The sequence below is a fragment of the Bos mutus genome, chromosome 9, assembly GCF_027580195.1.
Source record: "Bos mutus isolate GX-2022 chromosome 9, NWIPB_WYAK_1.1, whole genome shotgun sequence".
In the NCBI taxonomy this organism is placed as follows: Eukaryota; Metazoa; Chordata; class Mammalia; order Artiodactyla; family Bovidae; genus Bos; species Bos mutus.
Genome location: NC_091625.1, coordinates 67,918,509 through 67,942,360, shown reverse-complemented (window position 1 = coordinate 67,942,360; position 23,852 = coordinate 67,918,509). Strand labels below are relative to the sequence as shown.

At 38.0% G+C, this 23,852-nt stretch overlaps 1 protein-coding gene across 3 annotated transcripts in view; it reads left to right on the top strand.

Moving 5' to 3' along the window:
- ARHGAP18 (Rho GTPase activating protein 18) overlaps positions 1 to 23,852 on the top strand; it is a 132,960-nt gene that overhangs the window by 94,279 nt on the left and 14,829 nt on the right. For 2 of the 3 annotated variants that reach the window (XM_070376650.1, XM_070376651.1), the window contains exons 6-12: positions 62 to 227; positions 2,377 to 2,468; positions 7,070 to 7,147; positions 11,567 to 11,726; positions 14,121 to 14,203; positions 18,458 to 18,664; positions 19,510 to 19,650. In XM_070376650.1, the coding sequence (XP_070232751.1) occupies positions 62 to 227; positions 2,377 to 2,468; positions 7,070 to 7,147; positions 11,567 to 11,726; positions 14,121 to 14,203; positions 18,458 to 18,664; positions 19,510 to 19,650 (927 nt within the window). The remainder of the gene's footprint in view (positions 1 to 61; positions 228 to 2,376; positions 2,469 to 7,069; positions 7,148 to 11,566; positions 11,727 to 14,120; positions 14,204 to 18,457; positions 18,665 to 19,509; positions 19,651 to 23,852) is intronic. The other variant, XM_070376652.1, reaches the window with a different exon arrangement.

Sequence of the window (23,852 nt, the reverse complement as noted above, 5' to 3'; positions counted from 1 at the left end):
CTTTCATTAAAAAGGGGTTAGGTCTTGTAAACCTTTACTGCATTAATGATGTTTATTTTAGACTTACAGAGTGCCAAAAGACAAAACAGGCACCACCAGGATTGGTGACCTAGCGCCCCAGGACATGAAGAAAGTTTGCCATTTAGCCCTAATTGAGTTGACTGCCCTCTATGATGTCTTGGGTATTGAACTGAAACAACAGAAAGCTGTGAAAATCAAAACAAAAGGTAATTTTGAAACAAAAACCAGTTGGATTTACTCCTGAGCTAGTAAGAATGAGCTTGGCTTTTTAGAAGTATCCTTTCTGGGGTGTGGGAAATGCATACATAACAAATTGCCTATAATCTGCACATGAATACATCTAAAGTTAGGATTCTAAAATTTTTGTAATTTGATAAATCTGTCTCCTATATTATAGGAGATAAAGGCATAATCAAATATTTAATTACCATGAAAAAAAAAGGAAATTCTTATCAAGGATTCTTAAATGCTCTCTCCTTTGAAAGCTGTATTTAAAACAACATTTGGTACATATACTTATTTCTAAGACTGGATCTTGACAACTGACATTAATATGGTTAATTCTCATCGATTATTTTTGCTTTATTTATTTGATAGCAAATGCACAGGCAGTTAGTAGTATGTCCCTTTGTTCATTTACAATCTACTTTTAACTCTTTTGCAAAAAATATTCTTCCTTTTTGAAGACAATAACGTGATTTTGGCATATAATATCTCTAAATTGTGCATCTCTTGTGTATGCATAGTTTTTTTTTTTCTTTGTAATCAGCTTGCTTTCCCCATTATATGAATAGGCTGTTTTGTTTTTTTTTTTAATAATATGATAGAAAACAAACACCTCCTCAGTTCTTGTTTTTTTTCCAAGATTTTATTCATCTGAAAATCCAGTTAATTTTCTGTTGATAAAGCTATACTATTTAGGAATCTCTGACATCTCATTTGACTTTAAAGATATCTCTTAAAGAAAAACCAAGAATAGGGATTATTGAGTTGCTATGGTAACGTTAGCAAAGACAAGTATTCACCTGATGTAAGTTTTAGAGGCAATTTCTCTGTAGGACTGAAGTGTACCTTCCCTCAAGTCCTCTCTGCCATGCTGGGCCCCAGAAGACCCCGTTCTGTGTTTAGTTCCTTTGAGTGAGTATTTTAGCTTAAGGCTTGTGATGGTGAATTTCTGAGTCAAACAGTTCTGGTTTTCCACAGGTCCATTATGGATAAAGAGTTCAGATGCTTTTTCAAAAGCTCATCACAAAGTCTTCTCCAGATAAAAAATAAAATTTTAATTTAAATAATTGTGAAAAAAAAAATAGTTGTGACTCAGTGTTCAAGACTTTCAGAGTGACTTAGAGAGGCCTTTTTAATTTTATCTCAGAATTGCCTCCTACCAGACAGAGAAATATTAAGCCATTCTCATTAAAAGTAACACTATTAATAAAATAGATTTTCTTTCCACCTTTTTTATATTTTTGTATCTTATCTAAGATATTTATGTTATAAAGTAGAATTTGATATGCTTAAAGATTATGCTTTTCTTAATTCCTAAATTAAAAGTTATTTACTAGGTTACTGACATTATTCTGAATGTCACAGTTTCCAATGTCTGTTTTCATATCACGGGATAATCCCCCTTTTCTTGTTCACAGATGATTTATATCTCCCTGATGATGTGTGTTACACTTTTTTGTTGTAACTGTTCACTCAGTGATGGGTGTGGGGTAGGAGGTGCTGGATAGAAGCTATACTTACATCAGACTGAAAGCATATAATTTTAATTTAGAAAAATTATAAATTATTACCTGTCATGTCTTCTGGAGTTGTTCCCAAATATATAAAAAAACAAATTTAAATTCACAAAGACCAAGTATCTACTGTGTTCTCTAAAGAAGAACATTTGTAGAGCAAGCTCATAATCTTGGCTGATTTTCCAAAAAGCAAATATTTATACTTTGCTATATTATAGAATGTTGCATGTCAGTTAAATATGGAAGAGATGAGTGATATTTGCTTTAAGTGAGAACTTTTAATTTGATTACATTTAGTAAATTATTTGCATATTTTGCCTATTCCCCTAGCACTCTATTTCTCTTTTGTAACAGTTATACTTTTCTAATTATTTTGGTGATGATCTGTAATCATTAGTTCAGTTGTCTTTGCTTGCTAGATTGCTCTATAAGGTGGAGCCAGAATTTTCCAATTAAGTTGTGTTTACCTAATTGGTAGGCAATGTCACCCACTTAGATGCTTGATATAGTTGTCTGATTGAATGACAATATCGGGAATCTGGTGCCTTAACATTTTTGCATTGATATTTCATAGGTTGATGAAAGTAAAGAGATTTCGTTGTTGTTTTTGCAGATTCTGGCCTTTTTTGTGTCCCATTGACAGTATTGTTAGAACAAGATCAGAAGAAAGTACCAGGAACTCGAATACCCTTGATATTTCAAAAAGTAAGTAGGCTCAAATGGGTCAGCATGGAGACAGCATACTTGAGATAATGGTGTTTTGTTTTTGTTTTTGCATTCATACTATTATAGTATAGTTTTCCAATTGATATGCTCTTTTATTTTATGCTTTGGTTTTTCTATTCAGAAAACAGATTTGTTTCAAGGACTCATAATTTTTATTTCATGGTGATGCTTTCAGTGTTATTTCTTGTAACTGTGATTACCTGGCATCATTTTCCTGTCTTATATTAGCTGGCTTTGTATAATTGAGATTTCAATTCTATAATACATAAGAGTGGGGACTGCTGGTAAATTTCTAGGGAATTGAATCCTCATGAATATTTTATGCCTGTATGTATTTTCCAAGCTTTCCTATTTACAGTGAGGATGTCCAATTTAATTTACTAGTGCCTTCTTCCAAAGTAGGCAAAGAAACCATAAAGTAGAATTAGAAAATGATTGCTAAACTATAAAGTCACTTGTGTAGCCAACACTCAATTATTCATAAGGGGATTATCTATGACAATATAAAAGTTTCAGTCTAACCTCTGAGCCATCATTGTTCAGAAACACAGATTACATTGGATAGAAGACAGGGAATACCCCCGAGGAAGGCTAGTCACATCAGTTGTGGGCTACCCAAGACGCAGATTTTGCAACAGCTCAGGCATCTCAGTTTCTGAAAATTCATGGGTAGCAAGAATGGCAGTAGTAATGTTCTCAGTTGTTTGGCTCAACAAAGCCATTTAATACTTAAGCTTAATCTACTTTGCACCAATTCTTCCATTATTCTAAGCCAGTCATTTACTATCTTACCTATTAATACTAAGCTCTGATTTCTTCATTCCTCATAATCACCATTACATCCAAACCTGTGTCTCAGTGTTTCTCCTGGTGGACTGTGCTGTAGACAGCTTGTTCTACTCACCAGCTTCCTCTCGTCATTGCCTGCAGAACCTGTGTCTGTGTGGATAGTTCGTGATGTCTGTGATAACCAGAGAGATGCTTATGAATGGAGACCATAGATTCAAGTTCTTTTAATGGCAGTAAATGGTGTGAGTTACTTATGCGGATGGACAAAGCATGGATCTCAGTAGAACCCTTTCCCAGTATATTGGGGCTATTCAGAGAAACAGCACCAATAGGAGATTTCTCTTTCTCTCTCTCTTTGGGAGAGAGATGCTCAATAAATATTATTAAGTAAATGAAGGAATGACTGTGTGTTGGGGAGGAGGAGAGAGAAAGAGATACATGCAGCCACACACACACACACACACAAACACACACACACACACGCTTTCCTTCATTCACTTATTCAATAATATTTATTGAGCATCTGTCTCTCTCTCGGGGTCAGGGGGAGAGAGAGATTTATTATATGTTAAAGAATTAGCTTCTGCAATTGTGGGGCCTGTCAAGTCTGAATTATGTACAGCAAGCTGGAAACACAGGCAAGGGTTAACATTTCAGGGTCAAGTCCAAATTCTGCAGGCGGAAACTCCTGTGGGGTTTCTGTGTTGCAGTCTTGAGGCAGAATTGTGCTGCTTTGGGTAACCTCAGTCTGGGTTCTTACAGCCTTCAGCTGACTGGATGAGGCCCACTCACATTATGGAAAGTAGTGCTTTACTCAAAGTCTACAGGTTACATGTTAATCGCATCTAAAAAACACCTTCACAGCAACATCTAGACTGGTGTTTGACTAAATAGCTGGGTACTCTAGCCCAGCTCAGTTGACACATCAGATTCACTATCACATCAGCTAAGAGCAAGCGTTGGTCCCAACAGAAGTCAGTGTTGCCTCCTGGTCAGACTCAGGATTGCATCCAGTACCCTATCATTTTCTCTTGACATTGTTTTCGTATTTAGTTAGTTTACATTTTTGGTCTCTTCAGACTTTTTAGAGACTCAGACTACCCACCAGTTTGAAATCTTTGGATAAGAGCCTTAAAGATTTGGGGTTCATATATTAAATAAAAGAGAATATATAGAGCTTTCTGTTAGATAACACTCATCTGTTTGTATCCCCTCTGAATGATAAGCAAAAAAAATCACCGTGATCTATTCCGAAAAGTATTTTTTTATCAGCTGACAATGCAATTAGGTATTCCCTTAATTTTATTGAAATGAAAGAATTGAAAACCACTGATTTGCAAAAATTTTTATTATCAGTCTTAACAGATTATATTTTCTCAGTTATTGAGAAATATACCTTAAAGAGACTTTAACAAAGCTTATCTAATATCTATAAATTGTATCTGGTTCCCCATGCCACTCCACCCCCGCCACCCCACACCTTAGAAACACACTGTTGAAACCATATTCCCAAAAGCACTGGAGAAATAGAAATATTCTTAACTTTTATCTATGGCAAAATTCTGGCAAATTAGTAAATCATATTTTCATAATAAAGTATTATTTGTATTTTAACAATGACAATAGAATGTAGCTAAAATATGTTATTCTCAAAGTGAGAAATAATGAGAATAATGACAGTGTATATATACATTCTCTGTTGAATGCTAGTATTCAGCATTAGAGAATAATAAAAAACATTAAAACATAAAAATGTAAAAATTATTCTTGTTCAGTTATTTAGAAATCATCAGTATTGCCTGTGTATTCAATAAAAGCAAAATTCGTCTTACTGCTAAAAACTAATTTGATCCAGCTACTGGCATGCAATTTTATTTTTTGTTAATAGAATATTTTAAACATTTTATAAGATGAAATAAAACAAATTGCTTGTATGTTGAATAAATGTTACATGGTATTATTTGATATATTTAATTTTAAATACTTTATTGAATAATGTTCATCTAATCTAAAATAATTCATTTAAAGATTTTTTTCCCCCTGAGTTTTTATCCAGTGTAACTTGAAAAATGTCTCAAAAATCATTCCAGTTGAATTTTTGAAATTCAGTGCTTCTATTTTCAGTCAATAATAACTACTTGGGAGACTATTCTTTGCTTTGTTCTTACCTGACTAAGTCAAAATTAGTACAGACTTTGGCCATAATCCAGGGATATAAGAGGTGGGGTCATGGAGGATATTTGTGCCCTCTTCCAGTGTCTATGTGCTATAATAAATCGTACTTGAGAACATCTAGATAAAGGTCAAAAGACGTCATTCATGATGCAATGCTTTGCTCCTAATAGACATTTTTATAAGCATGGGGAAAATAGTAAGCTTTATGTTATTTATAAAGCCTTGGTAAATCATTAAGGAGGTTTCTCTGAAAAAAAAAAAATTAAAATTTTATACTGTTTTGGCAGTCTGGAAGATGTTGTGCCTCAGGGTATGCAGAGGGTATTATAGTAAGTTTGGGCCTGAGAGAAAAGTAGGTTTGTCTTTTAGAAGAAGGCTATTGTGAAAGGAGGGGAATGGATGGTAAGGAAAGCCTATATGATGCTAGCAATTCCTTATATTTAAATTGAGAACAAGGAAATTGATTTTTTGAAATAGTCAGTGAAAAGTGAAAGTCACTCAGTAATGCAACCCCATGGACTGTAGTCCGCCACGCTCCTCGGTCCATGGAATTTTCCAGGCAAGAATACTGGAGTGGGTTGTCAGTCCCTTTTCCAGGGGATCTTCCCAATCCAGGGATCAAACCCAGGTCTCCCACAATGCAGATGGATTTTTTACCATCTGAGCCACCAGGGAAGCCCTTAAAATAATCAAGTGTGAAAGTTGCTCAGTTGTGTCTGACTCTCTGCGACCTCATGGACTATACAGTCCGTGGAATTCTCCAGGCCAGAATACTGGAGTGGGTAGCCTTTCCCTTCTCCAGGGGATCTTCCCAACCTAGGGAGTGAACCCAGGTCTCCCACATTGCAGGTGGATTCTTTACCAGCTGAGTCACAGGGAAGCTAAAATAGTCAAGTACCCCTCTAAAAATCCTTTGTGTACTGCCCAGGGAATGCATATTCCAATTGAAAGTCTCTGCCAAGAAACTAACCACTTCCGAGCTTCCGGTGTTATGTCATTGAAATTTCTCCATTTTCTTATTCTTGTGGGTTTCTGTCTTATTAAAACAAACAAAAAAACTTAGAGATCTGTGTGTATTCATCAGGTATGATTTAGAAACCCCGTACCAAAACTGTTTTTTTAATTTAAGTTTATCACCAAAAGCTTAAAGCCTAAAAATGAATATTTGGAAGCAGTTTTTTTTTTTCCTTCGTATCATAAACAATTTTTTCTTTGAACAAACTGAAAAGGAGGTGTAAATATGCAAATACTGTAATTTCATAAGATGTATTTGATTGCAGAATGTATGTTTGTGAAAAAGCAGAAGAAATGGATCATCTTAGTTACTTTTAAACAGTGAACATGGGTCAGTCTCTATTCGGGATATTGCAGGTGCTCTGTGAAGCTATATACTTATGTTCCAAAGGACCCAACTTTTTCCAAATTACAACCAAAGTTTTGGGATATATTGGCTTAAAGATGAGTAGTGATTGTGCCACAGCATTCAAAACTTAGTGAAATCCAGTTAACATGTCACTGTATTCAATTTTTATTTATTTATGTATGAAGGAGATGTTAACTTTGAGACTGTACCTATTAAAATGCCAAAATCAGAATGTCCTTCTGTTTATACACAGCTGATTTCTCGCATTGAAGAGGGAGGTTTGGAAACCGAAGGTCTCTTAAGAATCCCTGGAGTTGCTGTTCGAATCAAGGTGATTTCTTGGTTCTACTCATGTAAATAACTTTGTTTAATTAAACTTTTTGCATCTGCAAAGCTCAGTTGTCCTCCCCACTCTTTCTTCCCATTTTAGAAGATGAAAAAACACAAAAACATCTTAACATTCAGTTTATATTAGCTTCTCTACAGTCTCTTATGATTGTAAATTTTGACTTTTTTTTTTCAAAATCACCCTATTACCAGTAACAATACTGTAATAAGTAAAGAGGCAAATGATTTTACTCTCCAACTGTGCAGATATAAAATAGGAACAAAAGTAAACAAGCAGAAGACAAGAGCAGTTCTGTCCTGCTGATGGAAAGAGAACATGATGAGTCAAAATACTAAGAAGGGACTGCTGACAGTCTGCATGAGTAACAGCGTGAGATTTATTTCTTTTTCTTTTTTAAAGGGCAGGATGGTAAACTCCACCAGGTGGGCAGAGTAGGGGACTTGACATTAGTCTCCGTACATTATCAGTCGTAGTGAGCTGGCAAAATGAGATTGTCTTAACCGCTCCTGGCTGTCCCAGTTCCTTGGCTCACTGGATCCAAGGGTAGCCTGAGTCTGGCTTGTGAAAGAGTCAAGGGGATTCCCAGGCTTTCCAGTTGGAACCCCCTTTCTCACTCCCCTTCTTTCTTTTTTCTCAAGATGATATTTCCTTCCCACTTTCCTAGGATACTGTGTGTCCTCCTCCTTTCTCTGTTCCTGACTCCTGCTTTGGGGAATCCAGTATCCAATGAATGCTTGGTCTAAGTAGAATTACCCTGCAGATGATGTAGATGGAATGTGCCTCTCCAGGGATTTGCATTTAATGGGGACTTCATACTTGGAATTGTAGTTCTATCTGGAAAACTTATCTAGGGAATTTTTTGATTATCAGTCATTAAAAACCTCCTTAACCCTTATCCTCCAAATTCAGCTCTAGCTCTAAAAAGATAACACAAGTCACTGGCCACATCCAATAGTTTGTCTTCCTGAATTTGTAAATCCAAGAAAAAATAGGATAAAGGGAAGAGATATTCCCTGTTCATCTCCTAAAGATGTATTCTGTATGAGCTCTTTAGAGCTAGATCAGGAAGAAATGACTCTTGGTTGGTGTACACTCTCCTAGCCAGTTGTGGCCTTGGCAATGCCAGGTCTGTGCAAAGATTCCACAGTTTGCATCATTTGCTGATTTTGATAAGCTTCTTCAGTTTAAAGCACTAGTTTCGGCTTACATGGCTCTTACCACATTGTGATCTCAGTTTAATCGGATTTGAGTAACCTGATAAATCATGAGAAACGCTGGGCTGGATGAAGCACAGTCTGGAATCAAGATTACCAGTAGAAATATCAATAACCTCAGATATTCAGATGACATCACCCTTATGGCAGAAAGTGAAGAGGAACTAAAGAGCCTCTTGATGAAAGTGAAAGAGGAGAGTGAAAAAATTGGCTTAAAGCTCAACATTCAGAAAACTAAGATCATGGCATCTGGTCCCATCACTTCATGGCAAATAGATGGGGAAACGGTGGAAACAATGTCAGACTTTATTTTTTGGGGCTCCAAAATCACTGCCGATGGTGACTGCAGCCATGAAATTAAAAGACACACTCCTTGGAAGGAAAGTTATGACCAACCTGCTGCTGCTGCTGCTGCTAAGTCGCTTCAGTCATGTCCGACTGTGTGTGACTCCATTTATGGCAACCTAGACAGCATAGGTCCGTCTAGTCAAGGCTATGGTTTTTCCTGTGGTCATATATGGATGTGAGAGTTGGACTCTGAAGAAAGCTGAGCGCCGAAGAATTGATGCTTTTGAACTGTGGTGTTGGAGAAGACTCTTGAGAGTTCCTTGGACTGCAAGCAGATCCAACCAGTCCATCCTAAAGGAGATCAGTCCTGAGTGTTCATTGGAAGGACTGATGGTGAAGCTAAAATTCCGATACTGTGGCCACCTGATGCGGAAAGCTGACCCATTTGAAAAGACCCTGATGCTGGGAAAGATTGAAGGTGGGAGAAGAAGGGGATGGCATAGGATGAGATGGTTGGATAGCATCACCGACTCAATGGGGATGAGTTTGGATAAACTCCGGGAGTTGGTGATGGACAGGGAGGCCTGGCATGCTGCAGTCCAGGGAGCTGCAAAGAGTTGGACACGATTAAGCGACTCACTTCATTTGCTGACACTTGTGGCAGTTTCCAGAGAAGGCAATGGCACCCCACTCCAGTACTCTTGCCTGGAAAATCCCATGAATGGAGGAGCCTGGTAGGCTGCAGTCCATGGGGTCACTAAGAGTCGGGCACAACTGAGCGACTTCACTTTCACTTTTCACTTTCATGCATTGGAGAAGGAAATGGCAACCCACTCCAGTGTTCTTGCCTGGAGAATCCCAGGGATGGGGAGCCTGGTGGGCTGCCGTCTATGGGGTCGCACAGAGTCGGACACGACTGAAGCGACTTAGCAGTAGCAGCAGTAGCAGTGGCAGTTTCACCACTAGTCAGTCAGAGACAGTGTGTGTGATTGGGAGATGAGTCCTGTCGAGAAATACATTCTCTAACAGAGAAAGGGTCCCTCAGAAGCCGGTTACATGACTCCATTCTACCCATCTTAGCAAGAACACTGGTTTCCACATCACTGTTCATGTCCCACATTAGCAAAAGGTGATGGCCAACTCAGGAGAGTCATAAACATGTTTACTTTAGTACACAAAGTTAAGTCGCTCAGTCGTGTCTGACTCTTTGCTACCCCGTGGACTGTAGCCCACCAGGCTTCTCCATCCATGGGATTCTCCAGGCAAGAATACTGGAGTGGGTTGCCATTTCCTTCTCCAGGGGATCTTCCCGACCCAGGGATCGAACCCAGGTCTCCCACCTTGCAGGCAGACGCTTTAACCTCTGAGCCACCAGGGAAGCCTTAGTTCACAAAGATGGATGTAATGTGGATTTCACATTTTGGCCAGATCGCTGGCAGAGGAGTATATTCAACTATATGTAACTTCTTAGAAGTCAATGAAGTAGATTCAGCTGGCTCAACACAGCCTTTTATCACAGACTGAATGATACGGCACCTGGTCTCTGTTTTGTACATAATGTAAAGATGACATGCAAAATTTAGGGTTGTCATCCCTTCCCCACCAAATTTCTTGGACTCTCCCTCCCATTCCATCCCCTTCTCCTCCTCCTCTCTTTTCCCTCTTCTTCGTTCTCTCGCTCCCTTTCTCCCTCTTCCGCAGGCCTTCTTTCCTTCCCTCCCTTCCTCCCCATCTCCTTCCCCTCTCCGTTCTTTCATCCCTCTCTCCTCTCACCTTTCTTTCCCCCCATTTCTAGGTTTGCCTTTGTGTATTTCACCAATTACAAAAAATAAGTAGGGTAGAGGATGGAATTGTGTTGGGAAGAGAAAGTGTAATAAATTTACCTTATAGGAAAAACAACATTTCTTGGGAGAACAGTTTCAAATATTAGAAGGGAGTGACAGAAACTTGGAAGGGTTTCTAACATAATCGGATTTATGCCACAGTAAAAAAGCATATAGAAAATAGTAATTATGAAACAAAACTGATTTATTATTAATAATTTGCCTGGCAGATTTTGTGGAGTCCTTGAGGTAAATGAATTAGGTACTTCTAATTCCACAAGGACTCCAGCTGTTTTTTGCAGCTGGCAGCAGGATGGCTGGGTCACTGACAGCCTACACGTTTAAGATGGGGTATTTTTCGTACCTCATTTGCTTTGGAATTTGGTTTTCCATTTTCCAGAGGTGACTAATCAGAGGTGGCCTTTTGCTTTAGGTCCATAGATTGATTAAGTATTTTGTTACATAATGTACACTTCTAAATAAAGCACAGACTTTTTCTTTAAATAATTTTTTAAAAGTTGGTGAAAAATTATAGTATCTAAGTAAAGCCCCCAAGTGTAAAGTCTGTTTTAACTGTTCTTTTATTTCAGCCTCTACTGCTTAAGGTTTTTTGCCTATCCTGGAAAATGTGTAAAGTCTTGGAATTCTAGACCTTATCTATCATTTTCATTGATGAATTACGCTTGAGGTAGGAGAAGGAATATTTTTCTGAGTAATAGAGAAGTGTTGGCCTTTAGTAGTTTCAGATGTCTTTTCAAAAAAGTAACATCTTGAGACTTCCCTGGTGGCCTGGTGCTTAAGAACCAGCCTTGCAGTGCAGAGGACGCAGGTTGGGGAACTAAGATCCCCCATGTCGTGGGCAGCTAAGCTTGCCAGCCACAGCTAGAGAGCCTCCACACCGCAACGAAAGACCCTATGCAACCAAATTAATAAATAAATATTAAAACAAATAATAAAAAGCCACAAAAGGGTAGTATCTCTTCTGAAGTGGGAAGTATATCAGTCTCAGCAAGGAAAAATAAATCAACTTACTGGTAGCTTTTTTTTTTTCCCCCTTTCTCTCTTCTGCCTTTCAGAATCTTTGCCAAGAACTAGAAGCAAAGTTCTATGAAGGGACTTTTAATTGGGAAAGTGTCAAGCAGCATGATGCCGCCAGCCTGCTGAAGCTCTTTATCCGGGAGCTGCCCCAGCCACTGCTCAGTGTAGAATATCTCAAAGCTTTCCAGGCTGTCCAGAGTAAGTGCCACCCCTCTTTGAAGCAATCGTTGAGTCAGTGCCATCCATATTAATTGCTTTAATGACATTTTGCTTTGTGAAGAATATAACCAGATATATTTGGGTAGACACACTGACTCATTGATGTCAGTGAGTAAAAAAATACCACTCGTTTTCTTTTCCTTTATAAATATACATCTAGGAGTAAATAGATAACAGATCTATCTGTATCTCTTCAGGTGCGGATTAATTACGTGCCCTTTAAGCAATACAGTGTATGTATTTTATATTAAAAGCTGGAAACGTCACATTTATTTTTTAATAGAATGAATCACGTAAGCTCTCTGATACATTTTTCTTGCCAAGTGTTAAAAGCAACACTTACTGGAGAAGCTGTGGATTAACAGTTATCATAAAAGCACAAGGAGATGTGACAGAGTCTGTGATTATTTCCTGAAAAATTAGCTTCTGAAATTGTCATGCAGAAACATGGAGCAAATCATTTGACTGCTTCATTGGTCGGGGGGCAACAGATTTCTTATGTCTTTCCATTTTGTGGTCTTGGGCAGGCTCCAAATTAACGTCTTGAATAGTTCTCAATTCCTTTCCAGTGAACAGAGAGATCTGATGAGGTTCATGTACTGGCATAATTATCCCTTTTAGTCATAGAGACCATCAAAAAAGGGAAAATGCTGTCACCACATTCTAGTGACCAAGCCAGACTTTAAGTTCCAAATTGGGACACTTTTGAGAATGAAAGAGAAGCACTGTTAATGATTATGCTGCACTGACTGCAGTGTCAACCAGAACTTTTCCAGGCTGTTCTTTTTTTTAATTGAAGTATATTGGCATATAATATTATAGTAGTTTCACATGTACAATATTTGTTATTTGCATGCATTGCAAAGTGATCATCATAATGTCTACTTAACATCTGTAACCGTTCATAATTATAGAAAAATGTTTTCTTGTAATGAGAACTTTAAAGATCTACTCTTAGTAACTTTAAAGTATGTAATAGAGTAGTAGTAACTATAGTTGCCACGCATAGTCTGATGCATAGTCACTCAGTTGTGTCTTACTCTTTGCTACGCTATGGACTGTGGTCCACCAGACTCCTCTGTCCAAGGGATTCTCCAGGCAACAAGGAGTGGATTGCCATGCCCTCCTCCAGGGGCTCTTTCTGACCCAGGGAACAAACCCGTGTCTCCTGCGGCCCCTGCATCGGCCGGTGAATGCTTTTACCACTGAGCCACCTGGAAAGCCGTAGCTGCCATGCTTGCATTATTTCCCTGAGACTGACTTATTTTGTAATTGGAAGTTTGTACTTTTTGTCTGCCTTTAGCCATTTCCCCTCCTGACCCCGATACCTATGGTGGTTCACATTGTTCCACTAACCTGTTCTCTGTATATATGTGAGCTGTTTTTGTTTTAGATTCTGTATATAAGTGAGATCATAAGATATTTGTCTTTCTCCATCTTATTTCACTTAGCATAATGCAGTCAAGGTTCATCCATGTTGTTGAAAATGGCCAGATTTTTTTTATGACTGAATATTATTCCATTATGTTCCAAGCTATTCTTAAAGCATGTCATATTGAGATGTTTCCCATGGCTTATCTCATTTAAGGATAGGGATATCATAAATGATATCATCATATCATTTATTCAGAATTTTTAGGGAAGTATTGAAATTGTCATTTAAAATATTTTTTTAATGGTTAAGTTGTGCTATTTTGCATATATAGTCCTTAGATATGGATTGAAGGACCAAATTTATCCCCGAGAAGTAAAAGCAAGAATGATTCCAGATATCCACGAGTATTACTTATTGGGGTGGGGGTACTGAAAATAGGAAATATCAATAATAATAATGTACCTCTTCAACTCTCTCATTGCTGATTGGTTTTCTTATTCTTTCCACAAATATTTATCGAGCACTTTTTGTGTTCCAGGCTTTGTTTTACATATTCCTGTTGGAATTGATAGGCTTTTAACTATAGACATCACATAATTTGTTCACTCACCATGAAAAGAAGCTTCACCGTTACAGGTGCACTCTGACACTGTATTATAAAAGGTCCAATCTCCTCTGTTTTTTAATTGGGGAATAATTATCATGCAGAAGTTAAAATTATTTCCAAAGCACTGTTGTGTGTCTGCAAACATAAGGCTGCCGTCATACGCTCACAGTTGGAAGTGAGCATTCCGAGAAAGAGAAAGCTCTACTTTAACAGCTGCTTCTCCTGATCTCCCCCACACACACTCTCAACAAGGCTTACTGCTCACTCATTGTGTCTCACATTTCACAGTGATGTTTATGCCAAATAACTTTTTTCTTGCAAAACAGAAAAAGAAAGTAAAGAGAAGTATTTGGTAAAGGCAAGCATTCAGATGTATTTAATCTGTCTGCAGATCTTCCAACCAGAAAGCAACAACTACAGGCTTTGAACCTTCTTGTCATCCTCCTGCCTGATGCAAACAGAGACACACTCAAGGTCAGCTGGTTTCATTTACGCTAAATATCCCTCAGAACTACGAGTCATTTTTCATTATTTGTGGCAAAACAAAATAATGTTATTGTGGAAATGTTAGTAGTTGTCTATAAAGTGAAGACCTATTTTTAAGGAGAGATGATGAAAGCCGTTAACTCTTTATTAATTTATTACCCAGGTTAGTCATGTTAATAGTATCATTAGGTTTTTTAAATTTTTTTGGTCTTTTTTTCAACTGTAACATTTCTTCTACAGGTGATTGAGGTTCATTTGTTAATAAAAACATGAATGTATTTTTTTTTCTATTATTCCTGTATTTTCCAGTTTTATTTAGTGAGCATGTACTAGTAAGGTAAAAATTGAATGTTTAAAAAGGAACTCCTAAAGCTCACCAAATATAGCCCATTGCTGCCTAAAGATGTTACATGTGTTTGTAGTTCCAAGCAGTAGAGTTTGAAATAAGTCATAATGATGAACTTGAAATGTTTGATTAGTCAAAAGATACACCAACTCAAGTTCTAGTCATTTCTCTAAGGGCTTTCCCTGAGTTTCTGATCTATATCATCATTTCACAGTGATTTGGTCTGATAGTCATATGATTAAATACCATTTATTATGTATCATCAGAGGCTTTCATAATAATCAGTGGATTGTTCCACATTGATTAGTTTTCCTTAATGGCAAAAAATTTTAGAGTAGTTAAAAAAGGTTTAATTAAAAAAAAAAAAGGTTTAATTATAAACTCTTAGAAAAAAAATTTTTAATATAATTTAGAAAGCACATCTACCTTATGTTTTACTGTTACCTTAAAAAGTAACAGTTTTTTTATACAAGTAAAAGTTTTTTTTATACAAGTAAGGGTGCAACCCTTGCCCATTTACCCCCTATAGTTCCTTATATTTAAAATGAAAAAGAATCACGTCAAAAAATTTCCTGTCGAGAAAACAAAACCACCAGTTGGTAAACCTTGGAAATGTTTTTCTGTACCTCATTAAGACTCCTTGAACTGAAACCAGGTGAGCAAATTCCATGCCCTTGGAATAAATGTCAATACTCAACTTTTCTGCCTGAAGCAGTTGATGAGGATTGCTGGAATAAAACGTTACATCGCTGCAAGAGAACTTCCAATGAGTTGTTCCCTTTACTAAGTCAGAAAATAATCTTTCGCTTCACTGATTAACTTTGTGAGTAGCTGAGAATAGGTTTGGTTTGGTTTTGGAGACAGAGGCCAGCTCCAGGAAGGGTTGTATTCAAGCATCATGTGACCAAGGCTGCTGTGTATGGGTGGGTAGACTGTGGCTAAAATGGGGACGTCGGGTCCAGGACGAGGTGGGGACTGATTTTCAGTCTGTGCTCTGCTTGTCAGCCATGCCTTGTCATAGTTCATCAACTACCCAGAAAGAGGAATTTAGTCCATCTTTTTTCTGATTCACATAAAGGTGCCTATCTGTGTGATGGCCGTGTGAACGGCCAGTATAAAATGGAAATAGAAAGACACATGAGGTACTTAAAATATGCCTACTTTCAAAAGAGTTCAACTAGCAGTGGAGGAAACACTTATTCCAATATGGTTACTATTGGGCAAGGTTGGCCCAGAACTCATTCTTGGATTTTGCCTTTAAACCCCAGGCACATTCTTTTAAGACAAAATCTGTTTAAGAGTGTTTTTTTTTTTTTTTTTTTTTTTTTTTCAATTTTAGTTTTACTTTTAGGACATAAAGTTACTGGAGTACAATTGTATAAGTAAGTGGGAAATACTTTCTTGGGGTAAAAAATTGGAAATTGCCAAACAGTTTTACTAATTTACTTAAGCTTTAGTAGTTTAATTAGCCAGATCTGATAAAGGTTTCAACAACATGTCTAATACCAGAAATGCTGAAACAAGTATAGCATGCATACAAAAGAATAAACCATTTAAATGTAGTTCTCTAAAAGAGAAGGGAAACTTCATCACAAGATGATTTCAGGAAGCTTAATGCAAACTTCCTCAATTTTTCCAATTTTGCCACTCTTTCTATTGCCATTTGGAGGGACAGGATCATATACATGACTTGTATAGCCAATTTGTACAGCACATCTAAGGGTTTGGAGGGACCATATGAAACCCTATATCCTAGTTTAAATCTAAGACAACAGACGTCTTTAGGGAACTTGTTGACCAGGATTTTTTTTTTAACCTTGAATTATGTGCATTTGGACTAGTGATCAAACCTACCTTTGACTTGGAGGAATAACAAAGACTAATGTTAACAGTGGGGAATCCATGTTAATGTTATTATTGTCAAGCATTTATCTTTTTTGTAGTTTCAGCAAATTCATTGTATATATTTTGTTGCTTAATCTTGGCAGGCTAGGAAATTAGTATTCCCATTTTATGAATAAGAAGACTTTAAGGAACGGGATGTCAAAAGGTTTACCCTAAGATCACACAGAGCTGATTAGTAACTAACTGTACTGAGACTCAAACTGAGTTTTCAGAGAGTGGGCCCAGTGACATTTATATAACACCAGACTGGTGATAGATACTTTTTTTTTTCGGCCGTACTCTGCCACATGTGGGATCTTAGTTCTCTGACTAGGGATCGAACCTATACCCCCTGCATTGGAAGTGTGGAGTCTTAAACACTGGACCCAGGGAAGTCCTGGTGATAGATACTTTTAAGAAAAGGGAGCTCTTATAGATCAGATATAGTGACAATACATCCGAAGGTGACGTTCTTTCAGCAAAGCCTAGGCTAACATTTTATTAATTTTATGTCTATACATATAACATTCTAATATCCTGATAGTAGTATTTTGATTAACTTTATTGCATTATGCACACTACCTTTAAGTGGTTTATTACCTAAACTCTGTAATTTATGCTTGTAAAGTAAGACACTGTTCCCTGAATAATTATTCTGGTCTCTGGAACAAAATTAAATACTTTTTCCAAACCTTACCAATTAATCTTTTGTCCTCATTTGAGACGGTATTGTTTCTACATAAGCTTATTCTTGGATTACAGTTTAACTTTCTGAGCACTGGATCAAAAATTAGATACATGAATCTCATTGTTAGATAGTAAGGCTATGACTTTAGTTTGTTTCAAACTTTGAGGGTCTATATAACAGCTAAACTGGATTCAAGATCAAGCTTTTAGAGCTTATAGGAATTTTTTTTCCCTAAAAATTTTGTGAGAGAAGAACAGTTTTTTGTTGTTGTTGTTGTTTTTCCATTTTGGCATAGTTTATTTGGCCTTTTTTACGTAGGAATTTTAGGCTAAATATGAAAACATGCTTCTTTTAATAGTTAAGAGTTCAGAAACAAAGCCAATAGATAGGTAATTAAGTTACTTCGCCCCCATTTGCTCACTCTATGACATCGCGTAAATTACATCCATTCTCTTAGATTCTGTTTTCTCATCTGTATGATGGAAGTCGTTACAGCTTCGATTTCCAATCAGGATTAAGTGAAATGATGTCTACGAAGTTCTTGAAACAATGCCTTGCTCATAGATATCATTGACTATCTGTGCAGTTATTGTTGTTAATGGTTTAGACCAAAACTGATGTGCAGAAGAAGAACTGGAAGCTTTCTGTCCTGGCAGAAGGGTGGTCTAAGCTGCCTGTGGTTGTTGTGTAGGAGGGGCTTGGAGGAGACTTAAGTATTGGCGATAGAGATGGGAAGTGGGTGGCATCAAACTGAGCATAAACTAGCTTGGTCTGGTGAAAAGCTTCTTTTCATTTTTTCTTTTTTTTAATTCTCTTCTTTTTGTCTCTAGCTATTCCCCTTCCTCCCCATCAGAGTAGATTTCATGTCAGCCAGCTACTGAATCCCTTAAAACAAATGCAACTGAGATTGAATGAATCCTTTTAAGGTTTTTCTTTTCTTTTTTTAAAATTTTAATTCCTAAAGTACAGCACTTCCTGCAAAGTGAATATCTGTTTGATATTTTAACTATTTTTCAGTGCTCCATGGCTTGGTAGGCATGCAGTTTGATGCTTCTCCATTCCTCTCTCCACTGGCAGCTCAGATGTGTGTCTCTTGCATCATTCCCCAGGGCCATAGTCCTTAGCAGACACACAGCTCCACCTCAGGGTGTGTTAACCAATGGAGCAGCTTTGAGGACAGGGCCCGCTGGATGTGGCCAGCTGACTGTGGTTATGTTCAACTTAGTTATTTTCTTTTAAGTAAATAAAAATCTCATGTGCTACAGCGCTTTAATCTCTTATCTTCATGTATGACACAGATCTCAAAGAGCCATTTCTGTTTCAGGCCCTGCTTGAATTTCTCCAAAGAGTCGTAGACAATAAAGAGAAAAATAAGATGACAATCATGAATGTCGCAATGGTCATGGCCCCAAATCTCTTCATGTATCACACATTGGGTTTGAAGTCTGGTGAACAGCGAGAATTTGTAATGGCAGCCGGGATAGCTAATATCATGCACTTACTGATTAGGTATCAAAAACTCCTGTGGACAGTAAGTATATATTTTCAAGCTCTGTTAATGTGATGATATCTAGATCTTGAAGTCTTTATTATTTTTATATTGTTATAGTCTCTGCAAAAAAGTAACCAATATAGGTGATTTCAAATGCAGTTAAAAAAAACTAATGTTTTAAATCTCATTTCTTAAAATGCCAACATGATTTTATTGTTTCAGTTTGGTAACTTCTAAAATATATTATTTTTGCTAATGGAATTTCTGAGGATTATTTTTTCCTGGATTATTGTTAGGCATCCATCAGCTCTTGGGGAGTTTTTCTTTCTCTTCTGACAGGAGAGGCTAGCTGGTTCGCTTTTAGAAGAGGTCTGTAGGTTAAAGAGGCAAGGTTATAGATAGGGAAACCCTAAAGGGGCCAGCCATTGAGGTGGTGACCCCTAATGCCAGTTACCTCAGGCATTCCCTTCTCCAGGGGTCTCCCCAACCCAGGGGCCGAACCCCGGTCTCCTGCATTGCAGGTAGATTCTTTACCATCTGAGCCAGCAGGGAAGCCCCCACACAAAGGGGCCAACTGTTGAGGTCAGTTACCTCAGGCAGTCTCCAGTCTTGGCATAGGAAATGGCCACTATGTCCTTGAACTTCACCGAGCCTCTCTTTGAACCTTACACAGTGGGTGGTAACTTGTATCACCTGAAGCCTCTGAACGCATGGTGAGTAATATGATCCATTTTTTCCCCACAGATTTAATAAATTGCATAGTCTTATCAAATAGATAAAACTTTTACTTCTCTCCAAATATAAGAAATAAAGATAATTATTTCAGTAGTTGAAAATGTTGCTACTTCTTTTTCCTCCCCAAACTTGATTTCATTTCTCCATAGATTCCCAAGTTTATTGTCAACCAAGTGAGGAAGCAAAACACTGAAAATCAAAGGAAAGATAAAAAAGCCATGAAGAAATTGCTGAAGAAAATGGCTTATGATCGAGAAAAATATGAAAAGCAAGATAAGAGTGCAAATGATGTAAGAAACAATTTGAAGATATATGTATTTATGCAGATTGCAGTACTGTTTTTAATATCATGTATACATCAAAGAGTTTAAAATGTTTTATAGTATGACTTTCTACACACTTGCTAAGCTCTGGTACTGTTTATACGTTAAAGGCGTTAATAAGGGTAACTATGCTCATTAGTATTAATAATAAGTAGGGATAGTTGCACAGGTCTTGGTCGCTCAGCCTGTGAGTTTGTTGATAAAGAACAAAGGAAAATAACAAGAAAGGAATGTCTCATCACACACTCACCCTCACTCACCCACGTGTACACACACAGATGACATGGAGATAGCAGTTGTCCACCAGTTGTAATGTTTAGTGGCTAAAGAGTCTCTTGTGTGAACCACTGATCTTTTCTTCACTTTTCTTATCTGTAAAATGGGGAAAAATAACTAACCCTGAAAAACAAATAGGTAAGTATTAGTGTTGTGCCTAAAATCCTCCCTGGACTTCAGTGAGTCTTCAAAGGGTCTTAATGGGGTCATAAGAATTTGGAAAGAGTTACGTTGGAACACAGAAAATTAAAATATTTTTAAAAGGGATATCTAAATATTAGTAATCATAAACTTCTGTAAGAATATCTTAAGAACTGGGCTAAAATAATGAAATGTCCATGAAAACACATTTAGAAGTGAGTTATGAAAGCTCTAACTTAAGAACATGAAAAGCAAGGGTTTCTATTGTTCTATTTATGGTGAAGACACCCTTCCACCACCAGCCCCACCATTGAGGTTCCTCAGTTACATGCTGACATCTTGTGGAATAATGTGGAAGTGCACTTACCAGCCTTTGTCTGATTTTCCTGCTTTGGCCTACTTAGGGATCCAGTAATCACACACAAAAATGTTTTTTCTCCTTTATTGATTTATAGCTCTCATTCTTAAAAAATAGCATTTTATTGACATTAAACTTTTTTGGGTAAATTTGTAGTATCTTAAAAATGTAAAATTTAATAAATGGGAGTTGTACATAGTGTGGTATTTTTTGAGAAATGATACAGGTTAGGATTTTTAAGATATCATTCTTATTTAACTTAGAATGCTTTGTTACTTCTAAGGACATCATGAGTACGTGAATTTTTTTTTGTGTGGTCTTGCTTATTCACATTAATTTAGGTGACTTTATACTCTTGTTTTACTAATATTTAATGAGACAGTTACAATGTCATACTCTGAGGAACAGTTTAAGAAAACGGTTGTGCTGTACCTTTTTAATAAGTCTTTTAGACAGAAATTAAAATGTTAATTTTTTGGAGATGAAATATTTAAATGATTTGGTCATTTATAGAAAAATGGCATTGGATTTCTTTTAGTGTGAAAGTGTTAGTCACTCAGTCATGTCCAACTCTTTGAGATCCCATGGATTATAGCCTGCCAGGCTCCTCTGTCCATGGAATTCTCCAGGCAAGAATACTGAAGTGGGTAACCGTTCCTTCTCCAGGAGATCTTCCCAACCCAGGGATCGAACCTGGGTCTCCTGCATTGTAGGCGGATTCTTTTCTGGCTGAGCCACCAGGGAACACCTTTGGGTTAAATAGATAAGAGCTGGTCTGGGAATTCTGTCTGTACTAGTTAAAAGCTATATTCTCAGTTTAAGGCGTGGGATTAAGCCTGGATTTAACTCTCAGTTAAATCATGCATTAGCTGTCACTTAATCTTCGAGTTTTGATTTTGATTTTCTCTTTTTGAGATTCAGCAATTCTTCTGACAAAATACTAGTAAATGCCTCCTTGGTGCCAAGTCCCCACTCCCTGTTAGGTCTTCATGGGGAGATGGGGCTGGTGCTCTCCCACAGAAAGCAAGGATGCAGGAGGGTGGAGCTCAGAGATGCTAGAACTGTGTGATGGAGCCTGACCAGAGGACTCTGGGCCACAAGCAGGAAGTGGACATCAGAGAGGCAGAGTGGTCATCCATGGGTGATCGTGGCCCACAGTGGAGGTCATTTAGCTTGTTGTTTTGGTTGAAACAATTTCATCAATTGCCAGAATTTTTTTTTTCAAGCTACTATCATTTTATTAAGGAGAAAAAATATTGGGCAACAATTACAGAACAACAAAGTACAAGATAATGTCAAGTACTGTGGTTATGTGGTGAGTCACCAATTAGTTTTCTACCTAAGTCCCATCAGTTGCCAGCATTTTAAAACATTTTAACCTTAAAGTCTGGACATCCATCTTAACTGGACATATTGGAAGTGGGAGTACCCTCACGTTTCCTTGCCCTAGGGGGAATCTGTTTCCGGCAGAGTAGCAATTGCCTGGATCTGAGTAGCAGCTATTCACTTGGGTGGAACATGTGTGTGTTGGTCACTCAGTCATGTTCGACTCTTTAAAACCCCATGGACTGGAGCCTGCCAGGCTCCTCTGTCCATGGAATTCTCCGGGCAAGAATACTGGAGTGAGTAGCCATTCTCTTCTCCAGGGGATCTTCCCAACCCAGGGACCTAACCTGGGTCTTATGCATTGCAGGCAGATTCTTTACCATCTGAGACACCAGGAACACAGGCCATCTATGTTTCCATAAACTATCCCCCCTTGCCCACTCCAGATTTTTCATTTTGGTTTGTGTTTCTTGACTCTCCACCCAAATCATTTGAATCAAACTGCCTGAGATGTTTTATTTGTTAAACAGTTCTTGGATGCGTGCCTGTTATGTGCCAGACACTGTTCTAGGCACTCAAAATACATTCTATGAACAAAACAGATAAAGCTTGCTGCTCTTATACAGCTTAAATTTTAAAATTAAAATAAAATTAATACATTATATAGTATGTTAGTATGTGGTTGCTGCTGCTGCTAAGTCACTTCAGTTGTGTCCGACTCTGTGTGACTCCATAGACGGCAGCCCACCAAGCTCCCCCGTCCCTGGGATTCTCCAGGCAAGAACACTGGAGTGGGTTGCCATTTCCTTCTCCAATGCAGGAAAGTGAAAAGTGAAAGCGAAGTCGCTCAGTCGTGTCTGACTCTTCGAGACCCCATGGACTGCAGCCTACCAGACTCCTCCGTCCATGGGATTTTCCAGGCAAGAGTACTGGAGTGGGGTGCCATTGCCTTCTCCGATTATGTGGTTAAATGCACCTAAAATAATAATAAAAATAGTAGGGCAGAAAAAGAGGAATCGGGAGAGGGGAGTGTCTTGCAGTGTTAAGTTGGGTGGTCTGGGGATGATGTGCAGGAGGGCAGGGAACTAAGCTGGGTCTGTATTTTAGGCAGCACTTTCCAGGTGGAGGGAATAGACTGCACGAAAGCCTTAAGGCACTTGGGGACTGGCAAGAAGTGATTGTGATTGGAGTGGAGCCAGCAAGGAGAACAATGTATGTAATGAAGTCAGTGGGACAGTGGGACCAGATTATGCAGGGCCTTGTAGGCCATTGTTAGGAATCTGGGTTTGCCCTGGGTGAAGCACGATCATTTCAAGCTTTTGAAGAAAGGCTTGAAAATCTATATTTTAAAATGATCCCTTGGTCTGTTGTTTTGAAAACAGACTCTAGGAGAGTGAAGATAGAATAGGGAGACCTTCTAAGAGGTTCATGTCATAATCTGAGTGACAGACCAGGAGATTGAGGGGTGGTAAAATTCTAGATATTTTTTGAAGTTAGACCATTGGGATTTTTATTTTTTTTTTTTTCCTTTTTTTTGGCCACACCATACATCATGCAGGACCTTAGTTCCTTAATCAAAGATCAAACCTATGTGCTTTGCCGTAGAAGCGCAGAGTCCTAACCACTGACTGCCAGGGAGTCCTGCCATTGGGATCTCTTGATGCTGAAATGAGTTGTAAAAAAAAAAAAAAGGAAAAAAGTCCAGAATGATTCAGAAGTTTTTGGCCTAAGAAATTGAAGAATGGGATTGACACTTAGGGAAGATCACAATTTCAATTTAGGGTCTGTTGAGTAGAAGGTGCGTGTTGGATATCTAAGTGAGGATGACTGAAGGTGTTTGGAGGGAAAATTAAGTCATCCTGGCCAGTAAGGTGCATGGAGGGCAGGGACAGAAAGAAGGCGGAAATGGGGCTCCAGGGGGAGCCAGGCTTCTATTGTGTATATGGTGGGGAACTGCTGAAAGTTGTGACCACCCCCCCAGGAGGTAACATGATTGTATTTGCATTTTAGAGCAGTTGTTATGCTTGGCAGGTGAAGGATATTGTGAGAAAAGGTTAGGTAGGAGATC